Source organism: Eptesicus fuscus, chromosome 12 (genome assembly GCF_027574615.1).
Source record: "Eptesicus fuscus isolate TK198812 chromosome 12, DD_ASM_mEF_20220401, whole genome shotgun sequence".
Lineage (NCBI taxonomy): Eukaryota > Metazoa > Chordata > Mammalia > Chiroptera > Vespertilionidae > Eptesicus > Eptesicus fuscus.
This window is the reverse complement of record NC_072484.1, coordinates 88,135,107-88,159,415: the sequence shown is the minus strand read 5'-3', so window position 1 is coordinate 88,159,415 and position 24,309 is coordinate 88,135,107. Positions and strand designations below refer to the sequence as shown.

The following is a 24,309-nucleotide window of genomic DNA, read 5'->3' as shown; positions in this document are numbered from 1 at the left end:
GCCCTGCCTCTGCACCTGAGGGGCACACCTGGTGTAGACTATTTAGGCTCTTTTTTGGAAAAGGAAGTTAGGATGATTAAAGATTCCTTAATGGGATTACAGTGTATTTTAAATTGTTCATCTCTCTCCCCTACAACATGCCCCTTACTCCACCGCCACAGTTAATGCTCAAAGGGTTGAGATAAGTTACAAAGGATGATGGTAACCTCTACAAACATGCATCAAATCCTGAATATTGTACCGGCCTTTCCCTGTCCTTCTGACCCTCGGGGTGGTCAGTTTATATCTATAGCCTGAGACTGAATAATCACAGCCTCATCTCAGCTTGCATTTTTGAATTTCATCATCAGCTTAAAGCAACAACAGGTTTTCAAATAGAATATTGTCTCTGGTAAGGCTTCCAGAACAAATAGTTAAATTTGGGAAATTTCTGATGTATCTGCTTCTAGATTTCACTTACTCTGTGAAACATATGCTTTGTTTCTGTCCTCCAAACTGCTTTTTCTTTTTCTTCCCACCAATCGTGACAAGTATGCAAACCCTCTCTTCAAGCTTTGGTAGTGGGACTCCCCCCACCCCCTACTGGCTAGGGAATAAGATCTCCATAAGAATAGTACCTAAAATGTCTATTTTTATAAAAAAATTTAAAGTCATCAAAGCGTTTCTATTGAGTCAAGTTTTCATTTTTTGCCCTCATCTTCTTTCTGAAGAACCAAATCCTAAATCCGACATCAAAACAACCCATCTGCATGACATTTAAATTTATGTTTTTGTTTAATCATCTCCGTCAGTAAATTCAGAGGCAGCAGGCATGCAGTCCAGGAGCGGACCTGCGGTGGAGGCGGCCTGTGGCCGTGTGCCCATTCCCCCGGTGACCTGGGGTGGCATTCTGCACCGGGTCATACTCTTCTGGACGCGCTAATGAGGTAAGCTGGCCTAGGCACCGGTCCCGCCAGCCCTGTGATGCAGAGAACGGGTCACCCCGGAGTGTTTTCCAACTTGTTTCTATTCTTCTCAGCCCGTTTGGTAACTGAATTAGCAGTCTGGTAGCAGCTCCCAGAGTGGGGTGGCCTGGGAAACTTCTGGTGGGTTTGGTTCATGATCTATACAATGCGAATGAACCCACTCCAACATTTAAGGAAATTCTCTTCTGATCTGTAGCCTGTGTCTCGTACGTTCTGGTTTTCTCCCTCTTTGTTTAAACACCAATTAGACCACGCGGATAAGTGGCCGTTCTTGCTATTTTGAGTGGCAGCGAAGACGGAAACATCTCCCTTTCCGTTGTGGGCTGCCGCCTGGGTCAGCCAGCCCACAGGAGACGCGGAGCTGGCAGACAGACGGGGCATCCGCGGGCTCTGCCTTTGCCCCTCCGCTCGGCCAGGAGCTCTTTATTTGCTCTATCGAGTTGATTGTTCTCAATGTAAAAAAAAAAAAAAAACCCTCTTACCAGGGACCTGACATGATGTACCATAATGACTCGGGGAGAGACGTTAGACAGTCCATCCTGTCATCGGCGGCTGCCGGGCGCCGACGGACCATGGCGGGCCTTTTTATCAGGTCAATGAGCTGCTCAGAATCGTCTAAGTCGGACCCCGCCAGGAGAGGCCAGAGTGCCTCCGAGGAAGTCATTATCGAGGATCAAGTAAACAATGCACATTTGAAAAAATTACTAATTAGGTTTCTGCAGCAACACTTCTCATCCCGAGGGGCTCCACACTGAGATAATTGACCGCGACGTGAGTGATGCCTCCCAAAGCCACGGCGTGAAGGTTAACGATCGGGGCGCACAGCCCCCAGCGAGGGGGACCCGGGTGCGGAGATGCTGACACTTCACATATGTTATTGATGCTCACTTTTAAAATATGGCTTAAGTGGAACTTCTCTGAATGGTGTGGATGAAAGGGGGAAGTGATGTGGCCACGATAACAGCAACCAGGAGAGAAGCCCCACATGTGAGACCCCAAGAAGAAAGAGTCCCGGAGGCTTTTATGTGTCCCGGCATAGGGACGGGAAGGCTGAGCGACATGGCAGGGCATTCGCTGGCTCAGAGTCATCTGCTGACGTACCTTTCAACTAGACATTCCTGAACGTGTCTGCGACCCTTTCAACATAATATGCCTCATTATTTTCTTACTTTCTTTTTTTTTTTTTTAATATACTTTTTTATTGATTTTTTACAGAGAGGAAAGGAGAGGGATAGAGAGTTAGAAACATCGATGGGAGAGAGACATCGATCAGCTGCCTCCTGCACACCTCCTGCTGGGGATGTGCTCACAACCAAGGTACATGCCCTTGACCGGAATCGAACCTGGGACCTTTCAGTCTGAAGGCCGATGCTCTATCCACTGAGCCAAACCAGTTAGGGCGTGTCTTGTTATTTTCAGTGTGTAGCCCTTAGTCTCCTATAAGAAAGTCTTCACATATGTACATGGGATAGAAAGCAAGTTTCTTTATAGCAGAGATTCATCGTCTTCCTGTAGTAATGTCCATTTTTGAATGAATGGTATGATCTGAAAATTGCTTTTTTTTAAAAAAAATCCTCACCCAAGGATATTTGTTCACTGACTTTTAGAGAAAGTGGGAGAGAGAGGGAATGACTGAGAGAAATATTGATGTGAGAGAAACACATCGATTGGTTGCCTCCTGCACGAGCCCTGACCAGGGCCCGGGCTGGGGAGGAGCCTGCAACCGAGGTTCATGCCCTCGACTGGAATTGAACCTGGGACCCTTTGGTCCACAGGCCGATGCTCTATCCACGGAGCCAAACCGGCTAGGCCTGAAAATTTCTTTTTAACTTGGAATATATGATTAAGGATCTAATTTGATCTCAGTGCAATCTGATTGAATGCTTTTTTAAAAAAGGAACCGTTAAAAGGTGAAGGGTCATGAAAGAAATAAGAAATCATTTCTTAAATAATTCAATCCAGAAAATAGGTTGTCGATTATTGTTACAATTAGACTGAGGAATTTGCTCAAGAGGATGTGGAGATTATTATTTGAAAAGAACCAAGTGCGGAGAATTTAGCATGTGAACTTGCACAGGCGCAGTGAGACATGACCTCATGCCTAAGGAACAGCCAGGAGAGCCCAAGAGGTGACAGTGGAGTTGTCATCATGAACTCTGGCACAAGGAGAAGTGGGCGAGATAAGCACGGTATATAAAAGTGAGAGGACACCTTACACAACTGTTTATTTCAAAGCTAACAAGTGACCTGTTCTTGAATGTGTGATGGAAAGATAGGTGAGGAGGCAAATGGGAAGGATTTGAATCAGTGAGACTTGAAAAGCTTAACATTGAAATCTGAGCATCAAAATGCACATCACTGTGAACACGATGCTTTATATTTCAATTAGGATTTAGATATGTCATAGCCAAGGCGAGTGGGATCGCCAGTGAGAGTGGAGTTCTGCTTGCCCCAAAGCCAATGCAATGTAGGGAAGGAAGAACAGCCATACAATTGCTTTCTTCCCACGTGAGGATGAATCATTGACTTCTCCATTGAGGTGCCAAGGCCGCTCATCCACATTGGCCAGCCCAAGGTTTGTATGCTGCCTCATCTACCTTTCACTGGTTCCCTGAGCGTGCCTCATCCGGGCAGACCTTCCGGCACCCCGGCTTCCGGTGCAGCCGCCACAGCGTTTCCAACAGGAGAAATAAGCACTTACCTCTCTTGCATGGGTGGAAGCTGTATCCAGCTATTAAAGCGGGGGTCGTATCGACTGACAAAATTGGTACTGTGTTTTCCTGAAAAATACATATAAAACGTAGGTTCATTCCATTGTTGTTTTCCACATTTCACAGTATTTTATAGGACAGCTCTGTTCTCAGGCTTAACAAATAGATGCATGAAGTAGAGGGGCTATCTAACAGGGTTTGAGAAGTGAAGTCAGTAGAAGAATAAACGAGCCACCTCCAGTGTTTTTATCCCTTTTCCTCCCTTCTCTGCCCCCCTTTTAATGAGTTCTGATAAAAATAAATCTACCATAATAGTAAGAGCAAATGTGTTTGTCAAACCAGTTTTATCCCAAAGTTAGGGTAAGACATTCCAGGCTTTGGTGTTTTCATGCTTTAAAAACATGGAGTTATTGCCTATAAAGCTTCAGTTCCAAGACTGCCCTGTGTGGCTAGAGCTTTTTTTTTTTAAATTACTCCAGAATCCCAGGAGTGGGAGAGCCCACTCTCTCCCTGTGGAAATAGTAGCAATCGCCACGATACGAGGTTTAAGGAAATCAGTTTTAATCTATGCGTGTCGTGTACGTTGTGTGTGTGTGTTTGAGGGAAGCACAGTTGCTGTGACCTCTCGCAGGTACACGTGCTGAATGGGGAACATGAGCCCTTGGAGCCGGCTAACCAGCTTATCCCCTCTGCTGCACCTAATAAGCACAGCAATGCCTCTGAGGTATTAAAATTATTCTTATTTTACACACAGATTGCCACCAAGAAATGGAATCGAAAGAGTGTATTTCATTTTCTGTGTAGCACCTGAAATGACAATCATCTGAGATGTGTGTGCATGTGTGCGTGCCTGTGTGTGTGTGCACACGCACGTGTGCCCGTACATGCGTGTGCTTCCACATAGGCATGTATACAAAACCCAATTACTAATTGCACAATTATCTACTGAGTACTTATTATGTGTCTTATGTGTTCCAGATTCTGAGGATATATTTGGGGAAAAAAAGGCCAAGTTCCTGTTTTGGTAAATGAATAAATAAATATAGACTATATTATCAAGTAGATGAAGGCAGGGAGTGGTAGAGGGGAGGCCAGCTTAGGTAGAATGTCACAGATGCCTTTTGCAAGCCATGCAGATATGTGCAGCGTGAGCCTCTCAGGCCGTGGGGTATGGAGCAGAAACTCCTGGGCTGCTCATGAATTCAAACCCAGCAGGAACGCTGGAGCGACTGGGACAGAAGCCGGAGCGGTGTCAAGGCCCAGAGCAGTGTGCTTTATGGACTAGGGTAGGACTGCACCTTTTGTCATAAGAACGAAGACAGGCATGTGTGTGTGTGTGTGTGTGTGTGTGTGGGGCGGTGTTGAGCAAGCAAGGAATAGGGCCTAATGTGTCTCTTACAAAGATTACTCTGGCTGCTGCGTGAAGAACAGACGATAGAGGCGCCACTCTCGAAGCCGCGGAGCTATCAGGAGGCCATTGAAGGAAGGTTCAGGCAGTGAGATGTGGTCAGGTTTGGGGTCTAGTGCATGGAAACGGCCAATAAAATTTTCTGATTATTAGTTTGAGATAAAGAGGAGATAATGAAGGAAGGTTGCCAGGTTTTTAGCCTGAGTAACTGGACAGAAGGCCATGCGATTTGCTGAGGTGGGGAAAACCAGCAGCAGTAGTTTGGGGGTTGAGGAGAGAAGTGACAGGTTCTGCTTTGGACTTGACCTTGAGAGGCCTATAGGATCTCAAAGTGGAAGTACCTGGTAGACCACTGGCTAAATGAGGCTGCAGGTGCACATTTTGGCATTAGTATTCCAGAAATATTATTTAAAGTCATCGAACAGAAGGAAACCCCTTTAGGCAGAGGGTATGGCCATGGAATACAAATCCTGGGAATTAGCCCTGGGACAGAAGAAGGAAAACTAGCAAAGGAAAGACATTGTCAGAGATAGGAGGAAAAGTGTGGTATTTCGGAAGCCGTGTCAAGTAGTGATTCAAAATGAGGAGTTAGCATCTGAGAACTAACCATTCGATTTGACAACAGGGAGGTTGGTGGTGGCCTGGACAGTACTGCTTCCGTGGACGGGTGGGAATGAAAGCCTGAGGGGGACTCCTCCAGGAGACTAAAATATGAGAAATCAGGGAAAAGAGGGTAGGGGAATACTTCTTAGAATTTCTGCCCTAAAAAGAAGATGATTATAGCTGGAGGATATACCGCCTAAAGAAGCTTCTATTTGGTTGTTTGTGCTTTTAAGTTTGGAAGTATTGCAAAAGTGCTTGAGCAAGCAAGAGGGAATGAAGAACAGGCCTTAGATAGGGGCAGAAACAATCATAGGAGAAAAGATAGACTATATGGGTAGCCACAGATACATGTGCATAGATTTGGCAGGAGTAAGATACAGATGCTTATCCTCGATTGCTTCCATTGTAATTGAACTAAGAAGAGAGGCTATGCCCTGAGTGAGGAGGGAGGTTTTGGAGAAAGGCATTTGAGAGACAAGATGTGGAATAGTTAAGCTGGAGGGTGGGAGAGTGTACTGATCAGGACAATTTCAAGTGCAGCTGGCTAGTAGTCAGCACGGTGCATTAGGAGCCAGAGTGGCTGTGTGGTTGTCTGTATCCCCATGGAGTTGCTCAGGGGCAGGGGAGAGGTAGGACAGAATGGATGTAACCAGGACCCAGGCTTTACTAGGTAAGTATAATGCAAGGAGGCAGACACGAGGGTTGCGGGTGTGTGCACCAGTGTGCCTGATCATAGGGATGGACAATAGAACATAAACTCAGCACGGAGGGAAATAAAGACACAAGGGGATGATGAACAGTGAAAGAGCGGTTGGGTTGCGTGAAGGAAGTGGCATTATCCGGAAAACAGTGGAGAGCTGCCACAGAAAGGGGCAGCAGGTGGTATAATCTGAAGACATCCTTTGAAGGGATGAGTCTTTGGGGCGTGGGACTGGCAATGAAGAGGAAGTAAAAACTGCTACCTGCCTCCAATCCTATGAAGAGTGAGAAGGTTGAGAAACCCAGTCCCCATTAGAGAGGGTGACTGGGAGAACAGTCAGGCGTTGACTAGAAAAGAAGTGGTTTCAAGACTGAGGCCCTGGAGTCAGACAGACCTACACTGAATCAGCTCAGCTTCTCGCGAGCGGTGTGTCTGTGCCAGTTATCCAACCTCGCCAGGCTTGGTCTCCTCCCAGAAGAACCACAATCATGGTTGGAAGCATGACTTGAAATGATGAGGTGAGTGCTTGGCCAAGCTCCTGGCAAAAAATGAGTACTCAATAGATACGACTCTCCATGCCAACAAGGTCAGCTGTGGTTTACCAGATGGACGGTACATGGAGCTCCATGGAAAACACTGAAGGGACTGTGGTGAGTGTGTGTTTCGGTTCCTTGCCCAGATCCCTGTACCAGGCTGGTGCACCCATTTCCCACCTGCCGTGAGTGTTGGGTGCTCATGGCCACAGCTGCTCCCGCTCTGCAGAACTGCCCTCAGCGGAACAGGCCCCCTCCCTGCTCCTCCTGAGCCCCCACCTGGGAGAAGGCCTCAGCCAATGATTTAGGTTGACCTAAGGGTACAGGAAGCGGGGCTGTTTGCTTCATAGAGTAACGATTCTCCTCTACTTGGGAGAGCCAATCAGTGGTTCCTCCGAATTTCCCCAGACCTACACCAAATGACATCACATGCCAAACAGGTCAGGGACAGGATGCCCCAGCATTGCAGGCGGGATCCCCAAGGCTTAAAAAAGAGCGAGTGAGCTGCCATACCGAGACTGAAAAGTAAAATTACAATACGGTACTTAAGGTTTCACTAAAATTCAATTCTGAGTAGCTAAAGCAAGAGAGGAGATGCACATTAAATCACATGAATAGCATTAGCTATAATTTTCAAAAGTGACTCAAGACTTTGGTCTGCCAAGAACATGTCACGTGGGTCTTCACGGAGCTGGCTGGGTGGTGACAGGCGCCCCCACAGGAAAGCAGGGCTATGCTTTCTGGAGTCTTTGCTCACAGCATCTTCATGGAGGGCTTCCAAGGAAACTGCTGTTCTTCTGGGGGTGGAGGGAGGCAAGTCAGTGAGGCCCGCTCGCACAGTCTCATGGGAGCTGAATTAGTCAAAGAGAAACCTTGCTTCTCTGAAGCAGAGGCAGGAATATGTCCATTAACTCCCCCCTCACCCCCCACCTGACCCCTGAGCTGTGTGTGTGATGGAAGTGGAACAGAAAGCTGCTGGGGGTCATTCTAGGGGGGAGATAGGCCTGGGGGCAGGTGTTCCGTGAGGCTGATGAGGGTCCGTCTCAGAGGAGTGGCAGGTCACAGGGTTCTGTCAACACTGAGGTGTGGCGCGGAGACTGGTATTGCGACAGCGGCCCGTTCACCCGGGGAGGGGTGGGCTGAGAGGGCGGCCATCGGAAGCAGGGCCCTGCAGCCGGCCTTGGGTCAGGGGGTAGCTTTAGTCTGGCCTTTAAGAGAAGGTTCTGCAGAGTCTGCTCAGAGAAGCTTGATGACAGCGACAGCACGTTCCCTTACAGATGCTCCGGTCAGCGGCAATCACTGGCGAGGAAGGACGGGCTAGGCAGCAATCGGGGTGCTTGCAGGGGGTTGTGTGTGTGCGGGGCCTTGTACCATCAAAGCCGTCATTTCAAAGGAAAGTTGGAGGAGAGAGATGACCTATCATTTCCGCTCCTGTTCTCTCGAGGCCCAGGATCGTCCCCTTTCCAGCAAGGAAAGCCGGGAACCAGCAGGCGGCAGGTCTCGGGGAGAATGTGCCCTCTCTCCAGAGAACGCTCCCGGGGGAGGCCGGGTGGTGTTCCTTTAAGACGTTCCGGCGTGAACAGCTGAGCCGGTTCTCCATAAGCTGCCGGTGCAGATGCTGAGAGCATCCGCGCTAACATATACGCGGCTGTGCCATTTCATCGGGATGCTCGGCGTTTTAAAGTGAAAACGTGTACCTGCCAGCTGCTTTATGGTTTCTCGGCCATAAGCATCCCTGATACACGGAAGGTACAGCCGCAGCTCCCCCTCCACGTGCCAGCTCCCCCCAAGACCGGGGTGGTGGTGCGTGTTCTGCCAGGCCCAGGGTCCCCTCGTGTTCGGCCGGGAGATGTGTCAAAGGGCCTCATTTCTCTGCGGGGAATGTCTGAAGCACCCACGCTCACAGGCGGGGTGGCGGGGGAGCTGTGAGGAGCCCGCGAAAGGTGGGCCACCTCCAACGGGTCTCCTGGAATAGAAGCCGCAAAGAAGCTCAACGACGGCCGATCTCGCCTCCTTGCTGAAGCCGCATGACGACGCTATGAGAGGGGAGGCCGTGGTGGAGAAGGGGGGGACTCTCAGCGCTGCCGCTGGCCCCTGCTCCGGGGAGGCCGGGTGGCCCTGGCATTCATCCCTCGAGGGCCGGCGAGGAGAGGGGCCGGGCGCCAGCTCAGAGCTGAGCCCCAGGCAGCCCGCGATGAGCGCCCTGCTGGCCATCCTCTGCCAGCTCAGGCCTGACCTTCCTTCCCCTCCCGGCCCACCTCACTGACCCTCCCCGGTCCCCGGCACAGACACACATGTCCCACATCATGATGCTGCAGCCACCAGGGCCTTTCCTGGCACTCATACTCGTGGGTATTGAACCGCTACTGCGCTGTTCAATAGTTACCATCAGGCCCCGCCGGCGTGGCTCAGTGACCTAGGAACCAGGAGGTCACGGTCCGATTCCTGGTCAGGGCACAGGCCGGGGTTTCAGGCTCCATCCCCAGTGGGGGGCGTGCAGGAGGCAGCCAACCAATGATCCTCTCTCATCATTGATGTTTCTCTCTCTCTCCCTCTCCCTTCCTCTCTGACATCAATACAAATAGATTAAAAAATAGAAAACATATGTAGTTACCATTAGGGTTCCACTGGTCCTCCCCGCCCAGCACGAACAGGAAGTTCTCCACCTCCACGACGCAGTGGTGGGCGCTGTTGTAGGGCATGACTGGAACGAAGAAGAAAACACAGGTGCGTGACCTTTGCCATCTTAGCCCCTGCCCGTGGCCCACTGGGTATGTGCTTTCACCAAAGGGTAGAAATCGTGAGACGAAGTCCCTGGGAAGGAGAGAGCCAACAGCAGAGCAGGGCGCCCGCCCACCCACCGCAGGGCCCCGGGGGCTGTGCCCAGCCGGCACGCCCGGCCCCGTCGGGTGAGTTTTACAGAAAGTCAGTCCACGAATTAGTCACGGACAGCCTGGCTCGCTGCTTGCAGCCCTTCAGCCCTCCCGGCCTGCGGGTGGGGCTCTCGCTCTGAAGCGGGGACTGGGGCTCCCAATGGGCAGGGCGGGCTCCCTCCTGGAGGAGCTAACCCTGCACACACGTGGGGCCATTCAGAGGCCCCGCCCCGCCCCCCCTCGGTTAGCTGGCGGTCCCTCCGTGAACACACTCGGGGTGCTGGGTGGCGGTCTGTCCCCCAGCACCCAGCAGGCCGGCTTTCCATACGGTGCTCGGTTTTTAAATTAAGGTCCTGCTGATTTAATGCCTCCTCCAAAGGCAAACGCTCCATTTCCTGTACCATGTCATTAGCAGCACAATCACACACTGCCCATCTCTCCGCTCAGGAGCTCTTCCGGAACAAAGATAAAACCCGGCATTACATCACGAATATTCATCCCGCCCGCCTCCCCGCCTCCCTGCCCCACTGTGCGGGCTGCGAGGGGGGGGGGGGGGGTGGCAGTCAGGAGCCCGTGAAAGCCGGGTGTCTCGGGGTTGGTTCTCATTTACATTTTCATTTGGGAGACACACGCAACCAGAACAGGACACCCGTGTTCCCCCTCCCCCCCCCTCCCGCCCCCCACGCGCAGCGCGGCGTTGACCTCTGCCGGCGTCACCTCCTATGGTGAATGTGACCGTCCGCAGCATCAGTTATGATGCGCGCGGCGGTGCGGCCCGGCGACACCCGGAGTGAAATGATGTCCTTGTCCGGCTCATCATGTGGGCACCTTAAATCTAGGTGAGCAGAGACGGAGGTGATGGGCAGGGAACGTATTGCCTGACACGGATCAGCAGAGCCGTTAAGGAACCAGTGCGCTGGGACATCAATATGAGTCAAGGCCAGCTCTGCCTCTGGCGCTCCCTCCAATGGGGAGAGCGGGAAAGAGCGCGCCTGTCTTACACCCGGCGGGCTTTGGGGGATACACCTCTCCCATCTTATTTTGTTGTTGTTATTATTATTATTATTATTATTATTTTCAGAATGTGCTTAGGCAGGCTAAGGTATGCAATTAAAAGGAATTCCTAGGCAGAGCTTTGAAACCTATAATGCAGCTTCTGAAAGAGCAAGCCAGAGAGTTGAAGCATTTTACTCCAGGGTTCTAGGAGTTCTGATTCTCTTATCATGTTTTTATTTGTACTGTGACTATTCATTGTTCTTTGAACTGACAGCCACGAGGGAGAAGGCACTGCTATGTAAAGCCCCGATTTCGGGGATAATGGAGGAGGGACTGGGTGTGCCCTTGGTTTGGGAGGCCCATTAATGAGGTGGATGGACACAGGGGGTCGTCTTGGGAATGTCCTCCCCCCCCGCAACCCCCACCTCAGCCCTCAGTTATCTCTTTGGGAAATGCTTTCAACCAGACAGATAGATTCTGCAGCTTCGCTTCTTAGAATCCATTTGGAGCAGAGTGTATGTTGGGTTCATTGAGCAACTAAGATTGGATAGGTTTTGAACATCCTTGCTTTTTTCTTTTTCAAATGAACTCGTCATTGTCTGGATTATGAGGATGGTTCCAAAACACCAACAACCAACGATGCTGCCCACACGTGATGTGTCTCACGAACAGCCTGATGCGACTCCGTTCATCATCATGTCAGCGGGTCAGCGCCAGCCCCTAGCCTTGATGGCCATCTGCTCCCGGGAGAAATGAGCGGCAAAGCAGAGGCCACCGGCTACACCCGACTCGCCGATGGCAGCCACTCTTCCAATGTTTACTTACAATTTTTGGCCCGTTCAATGTCCGCATCTTATGAGCAATACAAATGGTATTCTCCTCTTTGTAACTGGAAGGCCAGCTTTATGATACAGCCCTGTCTCTGGAAATACAGCCGTACTTGTATTTTGTCCTTGCCATTCACTTGCCCCCATTCAGGCAGGCAGAAATTAAGTGCAGGAAGTAATAGATGACTTATTCTGAAGCCTCTTTTTCATGTGATTACCCCTACTGTTACGCTTCATGCAAACAAATGAAACGATTGCACTAGGCTAACCGCTGAAACCTTCGAAATGAGGGAGGAGGTCTTTGAAGTTCTAATGGAAAGGCTACTTGAAGGTATTCCGCTTTATCGACACATATTCTTGTTTTGAAACCTCGTATGCTGTCTTTCTTGGCAGAATATTTCAGTATTCTCATTCCTGAATTATTGTCTCTTTTGAATTATCACCATGAATTGCGAGGCTATAAAAACACACAAGAGCTCTTTGAAATTCTTCTGGATGTAACAGGCTCCGAATTTATTAGAGGAGAATCTATATTAAATCAATGTTGGTGTTTTGCAAAAGACCTACTTTCTTTGGTTTCTGACTGAACCTGAAGGGAAGTCAAATCAACAGGGCAGCGAGCAAGGGCAAACATCTGTTCCAAGCGGCAGGAGGCCCTGCACTTAGGGATCACCTTCTAAATAACGAAGCAGACCGGCCGGACCCTGCCCGGGTTTCCCTGGCGGTGGACCCGCCCGCGCCCTCACACAGGTGCTGGAGGAGAAGTCGGTGCTCCGTGCTCACCGGCGGCCCCGGGCGCGTTTTTAGCGTGTCAGTCAGTGAGTCAGAGGGAAAGGGTAAAGAGAAGCTAATCAGGATGAAATGAGATTAAAGGCTGTCTAATTTTACAGCAACTGTGATCCATCAGCCACTGTGAAAGTGACAGTGGAAATGAGTGATGGAGACAGACAGGTGGGGCTGTACATTCCACTGATTTATCCTCAGATGCACTGGGCCTTATTTTATTGAGTGAACATGACCGCATTCATCATGACTGTCATCGGAACCCACTTCCCTCCGTTTAAAAAGGTCACTTTACTCACAGGGAGCAGGAGAGAGGCGCTTTCAGATCAGACTCAGCGTCCCCTCACACGTGGCTGTGAGGCCGTGGGTGAGGATTCTCAACTTTTATTAAACCAACGACAAGTGCTGGAAGGACAGGGGGAGGCGGGGAGGCCAGAAAACGGAAAGAGAAGAGACCTTTGGTCACCTGTGGGAATACACTCATTTAGTCTCTAAGTCTGAAGCCATTTGTATCATTTTTGCCCTTCTCACTCCGAGGGAAATTCCATTCTAGCCTGGGAAGTGAAATAAAACGTTTGCATTGGGAGTTTTTAATGACGAAAGCAAGAACAGGTGGTGCTCTACTGAGTCCCAGCACTGACTCTGCGGAGGGGCCAGTCATCGCACACTCAGGAGATGTCAGCAACCGTTCCAAGTTGAATCGCGGCCACAATTCACGTATATGCCTGTTAACTGTTCCCCCATCACTTTAAGGCCATGAAGACATCAGTTACACAGGCTTTTCCTCCTCCTTGTACCAGTGCGATAAAACAGCCTGGGCCGGAACCGGTTTGGCTCAGTGGATAGAGCGTCAGCCTGCGGACTGAAAGGTCTCAGGTTTGATTCCGGTCAAGGGCATGTACCTTGGTTGCGGGCACATCCCCAGTGCGGGGGGAGGGGTAGGGTGGGGGGTGCAGGAGGCAGCTGATCGGTGTTTCTAACTCTCTCTCTCTCCTCCTCTCTGTAAAAAATCAATAAAATATATTTTAAAAAAATTAAAATAAATAAAATAAAATAGCCTGGGATGTTATGCATAAAGTTAGTCTTTGTGAAGAGCATTTTGTGTTACTTTTCACAACAGCAACCACCATTGACCAAATGTTTACCATGTGCCAGGCACTCTGCTGGTGCTGTATCTACACACACACACACACACACACACACACACACACACATATTTATATGTAGGTACCTATATTATATTGCTGAAAATACAATAACATGTTTTGTTCTTGCCACTCATTTGCTCCCATTCAGGCAAGCAGAAATGAAATGAAGGAAATAATACATGATATTATAATGTATGGTAAAATATAATACAGGATAAAATATACCTCTATTTGATTTACCTGTACTTACCTATATCTTTCATTTAATACAGCTAACTACAAGGGAGGCATCACGCACTCTCTTTATTTCTTTAAGAAATACTGAGGTTTTAAGAGGTCACGACACTTGTTGAAGGTCATACTCAGCTAACGAACGGCAGGGAGGACCCAAACACAGGGCTATCTGGACCCCAACCCGCGCTCCTATCCATTTCACTCTACCGACTCTCAGTAGGTGTGTGCGCCCAACCAGCAAGTCATTACCTGCACCTGTGTCTTCCGTGACGGTGTTCCTGAAATTCCCGTATAATTTTTTTGTGTTAAATCATATTTTAAATGTCTATTATTTTCATATTTAAAGGAATCCTAATTAAAGCAAGTGGGCACTCCTTTAAAGTGTTGTTTTGTTTGTTTGTTTGTTGTGTTCTTCTAGAAATCCAATATTCAAATAGTGGGTTTGCTTAAAGTGGGATACGTTTGTTTGGAGGAGCAAGGAAAACAGGGAGCAAGCAAGCCAGGGGAGGGCGGGGAGAGTCCACCCGCAGGTTTGTAAGCGACAAGCACCTGCTTCAACCTCGTGAGCGGGTTCACCGTGACTCGGGCCCAGCGGCGCTTTGCCTGGCATGTGCCCTGGGCAGGGGCTGGTGTGTTTGAAGGCCTTATCCTGCCGGACAGCGACACTTCCACTCCCTCCCCTGGGTCAGAGCTGAGGAAGGCATTCCTCCCCCTGAGAAAGTCATGGGAACCCTCCACAACCAGAATGTCCACGAACACCCAATCCGCGGGTCATCTGGCTATGCCAGCCTCATAAAATCGCTAAATAAATGATGATCGGATATTTATCACGTGGATGTCACATTCTGAGGGCCTTCATTTCCTCTTGGCCTTAAACACATAAACCTGCAACACTGTCAAATGTGACATACTTCTACCTTGTTTTGAAAAAATAATGAGTGTTCCTGGTAAAAATACAACTTTATAAGAAACTAGCATTCCCGTTGCAGGAAAAATCCTGCAATAGGGTTTCCTGCTGCACTCTACCCCGCCCTGCCTGCTCTCCTCCCTTGTCCCCCACCCTGCCTTCTTAGCCAGCCCACCCGCTCTCCTTCCTTCTCCCCCGGCCCCGCCTCCGCTCCTCCCTTCTCCTCCCCACCGGCTTGCTTGCTTCTCCGCAGCTTTGCTCCCTTCTGCAGCTCTAGGCTTCTTTCTATGCTGTCTTGATATGCAAATTAGCCGCCATCTTTGTTGGGGAAATTTGCATACTCATCCTGATTGGTTGGTGGGCGTGGCTTGGCTGGTGGGCATGGCTTGGGCGTAGCGAAGGTGCGGTCAATTTGCATATTTGTCTATTATTAGGTAGGATAAGGTATGGAGGGCCCACAAGTCTTCCCCCCATCCCCCCCATTCCTGAGCCGCAGCCTTTCGGCTCCCTGCCCAGAGCCATCGCTGGCACCGTGTTCTTGGTTTCCCTTCCAGAGAGGTTATACAGAGGAGTCATTTCCTTTCACACAAACGGCAGCAGTGTGCAATGGGCACAATGTTTAGGGCCTCCCTTTTTCCCCTCAAGAATCCATTCATCTATTTACTCCCCACCAATCAGCTGTTGTTTTCGGCGGCTACTCTACGCCAGGCGATGTTCTACCTGCTGGGGAGGTCGTGAGGAACAGCAACAAGGAATGTTCCGGTCAGGGGAAGCACCCAGGCAACATGTACACAGCTAGCCGGGCACTTCTGTTTGAAAGGACAAGTAGCATGAAGAGAAGTACAGCAGGGTCAGAGGATGGGGGAGGACAGGGTGAGGGACTTAGAGAGCGGTCAGGGAAGGCCTTTCTGAGTGGGTGGCTTTTGAGTAGAAGATTGAGGGAACCGAGCCGGGAAGGATGGAGATGCAGGAACAGTAAGTGCAAAGGCCCGGAGGCCCCGGTGCAGGGAGAATCAAGAGCAGCAGCAAGACCAGGAGCAGCGGGGTCTGAGATGAGGCCGAGGGGAAACCAGACCAGGTGCAGGGGTGCAGTCAGTCCTGGCCACAGCACAACCTTGGATTGCCCACCACCACATTCTTGTAACGGCCCCACAGTGTTCCACGTGATGGCTATCCTGCAGTGTGTCCCGTGCCTTCTGATGGCCATGTATCAACTCCTTCAACAAACCTTACAAACATTCATTCGGTGTTTGCTGAGCATATACAGGAACTACGCTGATGGTGTCCCTACTCTCGCAGTGCTTACATTACAGGGGACAGAACATAAACAAATAGATACGGGACACAGGGGAACTCAGCCAGGCGGGGACGTGATCTACAAAGAAATAAAACGGGACACGGCGTTAGAGAGGGGGTGCCTGGATAGGACTCTGGCTGGGGTGGTCAGGGAAGGCCTCACTGGGGAATGGTACTGAAGGGAGAATTGGAGGGGTGAGAAGGAGCCAGCGTTAGAAAATAAGGGGAAGGAATCCATGCAGAGACCCTGAAGCCGGAATGAGCTGGGTGTGCCCCAGAAGCCTGGAGAAGCCTGCATGCCTGGGGCAGAGGCCAGGGCCACAGGCGGGGGAGGGGAAGCCGGGAAGAGGGCGGAGGCTGGCAAGGTGGGTGATGATAAACCAGGGGAGGCCTGTGGATTTTATTCTTAGCTTGATGGGGACACTGGAGGGGGATGAAGCAGTAGAATGACATAATCTGGTTTATGTTTAAAAAGATTACTCTGGCTGATGCAGATGTTGTGGGTAGAAGAGGGAAAAGAGGGGGACCGGGGGGGGGGGGGTCCGGGTGAGAGACTATGGCTGCTGGATCAGGAAGGGGCCTAGGGATGGAGAGAAGGGGACACGTGCTGACAGCTGTTCTGGTTACACAGCACCGCCCCCCCCCCCCTGGAGTTTATCTGTAGAATTGATCCCCCCACGTGAAGCTTCAGGGCTAAAGGATGGGTACGTTTTCATGGATATCACCACGCTGTACCCCTTTTCACACCTGTCCCTTTGCCCATACGGCAGGTGAACACCTGGGATCTAGTTAACATTCGAATCTGCATTGATTTAATCATGATACAGGTCCAGCATCCTTTCATATGTTTAAAATCCGCCTGCGTTTTATAGATTTTTTTTTCCTGCTGGATTTTGATTTCTTGATATCATAATTTATGCTACCTTCTATTATTTCTGTCTGTAAAGTGCTTTTCTATGGTGTTATCTTAACTGGCAAAATAAATGACCTTTTGAAAGCATGGCATTGCTAGAATACCTATTTGTGAAAATATTTACTCATTGGAGTAAACTTAAATAGCAATTACATGCTGTTGAAAAACTATATAAACCCGAAAGAAAGATGCCTCACTTTAACAATATTCAGTGAGCATTCCTTGCCATGGGATTGTAGAGGCTTTGTTTGCTTTACTACTTTTTTTTTCTTTCAATTTTACAGTCAGTGTAATTGAGAAACAAAACTGTTTAAAACGCCCTCATTAGTTTAATCCCGCCACCTGCGAAGGTCTAGCGATGTGGCCAATGCCGCTCAGATAGAAACAGACCAACGATCGAACATCCGGCAGCGGGCAGTGCCGGATGGAGATTATTGATCGTCTCCAGCAAAGGCTCCGTCCCTTCCTTCCTGCCACATTTGGATTGTACTATCTCTGCAAACTACTAATACATGGAAATGTGCTGTGCATTGGGGATGACCTGCTCAGCATGGACAGTTCATCTGGAAAATTAAATCCCCTAGGAAATTCACATGGTCTGGTTCCAGCGCTGAGCTGGTGGAGGCTCTGAATTAACCCAAAGGGTGTCAACACTGCCTCCCTCGTCCCCAACTTGCTCGGCTCACAACGGGCCGGGTTCCCACAGCCCCACTGGAGACAAAGTCTTTGAAGTGAGTTCAAGATCCATACATCTGAAAAAAACAAAAAAACAAAAACAAAAACACGTGCACACGTGCACACGTGCCATGTTTTGGAGGCTGTGCAAAACCCAAGAGAGCTTTCTCTCTGTCCCGGCTCAACACTGTGTCTACGGGAGAGTGTCCCGACAGCGAGTGTTGCTTTGTCACCCGCCCCCCCCCCCTCTGTCCAGCACTGTACGGAAGGCATGCCTTTACTATTCACGTGCCAAGTCATGACACAGCTAACCACCAGTGTCTTTGAGTGTCATCCCTACAGGATCTGGGAGCTCCCGGAGGCCAGACCGTGTCATCTCTATAGCTTTCTGCCCAGCATTGTGCTCAGGACCCAAGGCTGGGTCAGGCCCCTGTACTGCTATAGCGTTTATACCCAACACAGTAATTAGAAATATTAGGGAAACAATGCATGTTAGTAGCACAAATGAGTGAATGCTAGCCAGGTAAGGGAGACTGGAATTCACTTCTCTGGAATTTGTAGAACATGTGATGGGTACCGGAAATATGCCGGAGGGAGGAACTGAAGGAAGAAAAGGGGAGAGAGGGAGGAAGGTGTGCCTTAGGTCAGGATTCCTCGGCTTCTAGGATAGATGTCACCCTATATGCAGTACATATGTTAGCTTTATTTATTTAAAAATATATTTTATTGATTTTTTTACAGAGAGGAAGGGAGAGGGAGATAGAGTTAGAAACATCGATGAGAGAGAAACATCGATCAGCTGCCTCCTGCACACCCCCTACTGGGGATGTGCCAGCAACCAAGGTACATGCCCTTGACCGGAATCGAACCTGGGACCCTTTAGTCCGCAGGCCGACGCTCTATCCACTGAGCCAAACCGGTCAGGGTCATATGTTAGCTTTAAACAAAGGGGGATTTGCAAGTTCTCCAAAGACTGTGACGTATTTCATTAGGAACTATCCGAGGCCTGCTCAGGCCAAGCTTTCTAACAGGTCCTTGTCGATTTACAGTTAAGAGTCTGAGCCCTTTACATGGGGCGGGGAGCTAACCAGTGAGGCTTAAAATAGCCCTTTTATTCGCTATTAAAGCAAAACTGACTTATTTTTATTTTAATTAGGATATTTTCACTGACCTACCCCTAAATTGTGATTGTCATTATGATATCCACTATTTTATTTTGGATACTTCCTGGAATGTTAGTTTAGACATTAAAAATAGTTTTACTTTCACTTTTGGAAAGTAAAACCATCTTTGGGAATGAAAGCTACAATCTATTCCAAACATTTCCCCCGTTTTATAAAGTGTTGTGTCTGCAGACACATGGATGAAACACGCTAATGAATGCTTCCATGCTCCCTTGCCTAGGGGCCAACGTTACAACGTCTTCCTGGTCGCATCTTTGGGGGGCGTGAGAGATTGCACTCGTCATTGTTCTGCACCTAAGAAGGCTCATTAGAAAAACAGCCAACGCTGTAAATGGGTTAAACTAGTAAACCAACACATGTTGTTTAAACTCGTGAACCTAAAATCCTTGACCAAGGCCAGGGGAGCCAGTGCCATGGAAACTGCGGATGAACTAGCAAAAGGACAGCACAAACGACTGTGAAATCGCTTCCGCTCCCTTAGGGCTGGCCCCACAGTCGTTCCAACTTATTGAGGGAAGGAGGAAGGAAATGGGTGAGGTCCATGTCATGGGAATTTATTAGGAAGTGGATTCTGATATGGATCACACACACTCGATGTGGGAATGTAAACTCTAGATATTCACTTTATAACTCACGGGATAGCAAAAGGTACATTGAAGAAGCATCTACCAACTCATTCATTCGTCATTCACTCATTCCATTCACAAATATGCGCTTGAGGAACTACTAGTTATGGTGCTGAGCTCTGAGCACAGAAAGATCACTCGGGCACCGTTCTTGCAGTGCAAAGCTCACAGCACAGGAAGACAGAGGACCCGTGAGCGGCAGGCAGGACAGGCAATGCTACGGGGGCAAGCGCCAGAAGCACCGGACGGGGAGTCACTGAAACTTCAGAGAGAAAGAGAGGCTTAAGCTAAATCATACGATTAAAACAGTGTTTTCCAGGTCGTCCCAGCAGCAAAAGTCACGGTCGGTAAAAGAAACATGGACTTAACAAATACTGAGTTCCTGCTATGACTATGTGCCAGAGCTTGGGCTAGGCCCTAGTGACACTGTCTATTTTAATTAGATTACTTTATAAACATTGATGATTAAAATTAGATTCCTTTCCAAAACATTCTCCACCTTATAATCAGATCATTGCGATGTTAACCATTTTGTGGAAGCCAGAGACAATGTGTTTGGGGAACGTGGGCGCAGGTAAAAGGGAGGGGCTGTTTTCTATGCCCCCCTTTTCGGCGCTGGCCCACTCCCCAACTCCGATTCCCTTTGGAGCTCGCTCCCCTCAGACAATCCAGAAGCCAGGACCTCCACTCGAATTCGCTCTCTCCCGGCACCTGCAGCCACCTCTTGGTTCTAGAAGCAGTTGCTTTACTGCTGCCTTCCTACTGCCCTTATTTAATTTGAAAGGGTATTTCACTGCAAAGGTTCAGAAAGATTGGTCACATGTTCCTCCCATAGCCATGTCATGGTGTGTGCATGGGTATGTTCACATGTACCTGTGTGTGTGCTTCATCCGGGAAGCACTAGCCGGGCTGGGCAATCAAGAGTGTCCGAGTCCATAGCTTTAGCACACCCGGGAGGTGGAGGTGCAGCCATGACCCCAGGCGAGGAGCCCGGGCAGTGGCCTTGGCCGGGAAGGGGCACCCAGAACGCCTTTGGGGAAGTTGTGAGCGCCCTGCTGCTGGGAAGACGGGAGGACGGGCGGTGTGCGCATCCGGAGAGACACACGGGAGGCAGCGTGCTGGACACTGCCGCTCCCTTTCCTCCGTTCTTGGCACCATCCTTCACTGGCAAGACCAGACGGCCGTTGAATGCCGAGGGGTGTTTCCTTATGGATGTATTTGTGAACGCACAGGAGCATGTGGCTGCTCCTGTCTGAGACGTCAGGCTGAGACCCCGAGACGGAAGGCACCTGCCAGGCCACGGAGGCCGGACTTGCTGAAAGCGGCTCTTAGACGGTTCCGATCGACTGGACATTTGTATGCACGCACGCGTGCGCACTCACATGCACATACCTAGCCTATATAAACAATGATATGGAACACTATTAGTGAGTAGGGTCCTTTTAAAAGAGAGTGTTTGTGGGAGACTGGGGGAGCCCTGGGTATTTTTTTTATCCACAGAAGGAGAAGGAAACCTCCTTCCACCCTGCGCCCCAGAGACAAAGCAGAGATGGGTGGGCAGAGACGGCGGGGCGGGGGGGGGGGGGGAGGCGGGGAGGGAGGCAGGGACGGGTGGACGTTCCCACGCCTCCTGGACGCGATAGTGACTGGCCTGGGATGGTGCCATGACCCAGCCAGGCCCTTCCCAGGGGTTTTCCGCTGGAGCTGAGAAGAGACCCTTCCCTTCTGAGCCCAGCCCCGGAGCTGCTGGTGGCCACGAGAGGCAGGTCGGAGCACAGATGGAGCTCACAGCGAGGAGCAAGGAGACTACAGAGAATGAAGCTTGATGGGATTCTGACATTTTGTTTCTGAGCCATGTCCTGCCCTCCTGGTGATGTGGCCCCATCGATGCCCTTTCTGCCCCAGACTTCTGCAAGAGCCTTTGAACAGTCAGCCTCTTTGCTCTCGTTTTTTCTCCCCCTGGGCTTAACCTTCACAGAGCGCTCAGAATGACCCTGCTCAAACCCAAGTCGGATGATGACATCCACTTCTCTGTCCTTTCCTCACTTCTCGTCACCTTCCGCATAAACTCCCGAGTTTGCAGAACTGTCTACAAGGACCATGTGGCCTGGCCATCTTTTCCACCCCCTTTGCCATCACTGTCCCTTCACCAATGGTGCTCCAGCCATACTGGCTTCCTCGCCATCTCCCCGACACCACAAACACATTCCCATCTGCATTCGTTCTTCCCTTGTGCATTCTCAGGGCTCGCTCCATCCCTTTATTCAGGTGTCTGCGAGAGAGAGACACTGACAATCCCGCTTAAAAAGGCCTCCCCTGTCATGCACCACTCCTGTTCCCCACTTTGGTGTTCTTAATGGCACTTAATGGTGCCTATCATTATACAGGTTGCTATTGTTTATAAACTATTTCTATATTAGTATATTAGCTACATAGGTAGGCAATGTACTAACGTGTCAGCTGTGTAGATGTATGATTGATGGTCTTGCTCACCAATGAACTCCGAGTGCTCAGAGAAATGTCTTGCACACAGTAGGCACCTGATAAATATTTGTTAAATTAATGGCGAAATAGTTTGTAATATTGAGTTAGATTTCTGTAACTTGTAACCAATACTTTGAAATTTCAGATGGAGAAAATAATTTGGTTAAAATGAAACGATAATATAAAAAGCATGTGGTTTTAGCTACTTGGTTCAATATTGGAGACTTACGTGCAATTTGCCATTTAAAATGGAAGATAGTATAGTGTCATACAGGTCTACGTTTTATATCAGTTAACTGTGTGAGTTTAGAAGTCTCGATTTCCTTCATCAGTAAGATGTGGATTATAATATCCACCTCACAGGGTTATTGTGAGAATTTAATTAAATTGGATAACTTACATAAAACACCAGGCTTATTACAGACAAACTATAAAAGTTAATTCTTTTCCTTTCCCCTTTAATTCCTCCACCAAATATTCTTACATTGTTTAATTTTACAAAGGACAAAACATCTCCAAACAAGTGAATTTCCTTCACGTGAACAGCTAACTAATTAATAAAAGCATGACATTGCTAAGGCAAGGATTTGATATAGAACTAACTTAAAGCACAGATTTTGCTTAGTGGGGTAGGAATTTATGGCTCTCAAAAGATGATCACATCTGGTTATGTGGATAGAATGAAGTGACACAGGTCCCAAAATTTTCAAGAGTTACATTGGTGATGCTTAAGTGGTGTAAACTCAGATTCTAACAATGCACGTTGCATGAGAAGGATGTTATTTAATTTCATTTTTAGCTCATATATATCAGACATCTACTATGTGCTGCGTATGAAACAGAGGTGACTATAAGCATAGTGCCTGACTATGTGGCTCACATCCAATAGAGGAAACTAAAAATATATTTTTATTGATCTTTTTAAAGAGGAAAGGAGAGGGAGAGAGAGAGAAACATTAGTATGTGAGAGAAACACTGATCCACTGCCTCCTGCATGCCCCCTACCAGGGAGCCAGCCATAATCCAGGTATGTGCCTCACCTGGAATCCAACTGGCAACCTTTCGGTGCATGGGGCAATGCTCAACCAACTGAGCCACACCAGCCAGAGCGAGGGGGAAAATTTACATGCAGGCAAAAATGAAATGCAAAGCAGATGGAAGGTTAGGATGTGATCGAAGTCCAAAGGGCAGAGAAAGATGAGGCAAATGAAGAGTATTTTTTTTAGTTTTCTCGGAAAATAATAGCTCCAGGTAGATTGGTGTTGGTCCTTGAAGGGAGGGTGGGAAATGGACCGCTGGAGAGGGGCTCAGGGAGTTCTCGTCAATGCATCTGTGTGCACAAAGGCTCGGTGGCTGGGAAACTGTCAGCAGCTTTGTGGGGCTGGAGAGTAAAGTAAGGCTTAAGGAGCAATGGGATGTAAAGATGGAAAAATAGCAAGAGACGAGGTCACGGAGGTCCCTGAATACGAAAGAGTCTACCGCTCTCAGTAGAGAGGCCTGGAAGATTTAAGGAGCGGAGTAGAGCATGAATGGTCCGAACGGGGCATAGAGCCTGTCCTTTGATCTTGCTAACATTCTTTCATCACATGGGCATGTTTAGGCTAAAATTAAAAGCCATCATCTTACAGATCAATAATCCAACAAAAGAGGAAAGATCCATATGGGGGAAATGTGAAAAATATAAACACCATCAAGTGTCAACCCCAGAAAAGCATAGACACATATAAAGCCTAAGAGGCAAAAAAAATAAAATTAAATTAAAAAAAGGGCGTGGGGTGGGGGGTAGAGGGAGACATCAAAAGAAAAACAGAAAGACCATTAACTAAAAATGACAATGTGTATATGTATTATTTGTGGAGAGAGAGACAAGAAAAAATTTTTAAATATAATAGAGGGGAAGAAGAGAGGGAGTAAGTTTCATCCTCCTAAGCCAGAAACTAGATATTGTTGTGAACAAGACTTTCATTCAAACACTATTTCCACTTGAATTTGGATTCTCCTTCCCTTCATGTTGACAAAATGGGGAGTCACATTACATCTCTCCCACACAAGGATGGCCACTCTATACACTGTCGCTCAACAAAGTGACATCATTGCAATCACTATTTGGCTCTTACTCTTCAATAAGTTAGCTAATGAATTGTCCTCTTTCCTCCGAAAAAAGTACGTGAGTATCAAAGGCTAGTAACAAGGTCTGAATCCATTAGTATGGATTCACTCTCCCTTACACCCACACCCCTCATGTTCTTATGCCCCTCGTGACTCAGTTGAGATTTTAATGCCCATCTTTGCAACAATTTCCTGGCATACACTTCATCTCTCTTGCTCTTTTCTCTATTCTTCCTACTTGCACAACAAAACCAAATCTTGGTTGTATCCAGCCCCATGTCAGCACCAATGCAACTGAATGTGGCTATATCGTGTGCATGCAATTCATGTTATT

At 48.7% G+C, this 24,309-nt stretch overlaps 1 protein-coding gene across 1 annotated transcript in view; it reads right to left on the bottom strand.

Moving 5' to 3' along the window:
* The window catches only part of KLHL14 (kelch like family member 14), a 93,444-nt gene that overhangs the window by 11,853 nt on the left and 57,282 nt on the right, over positions 1–24,309 (bottom strand). The window contains exons 3-4 of the mRNA XM_008148321.3: positions 9,535–9,624; positions 3,667–3,745 (exon numbers count right to left, since the gene is read on the bottom strand). Coding sequence (XP_008146543.2) covers positions 3,667–3,745; positions 9,535–9,624 — 169 coding nt within the window. The remainder of the gene's footprint in view (positions 1–3,666; positions 3,746–9,534; positions 9,625–24,309) is intronic.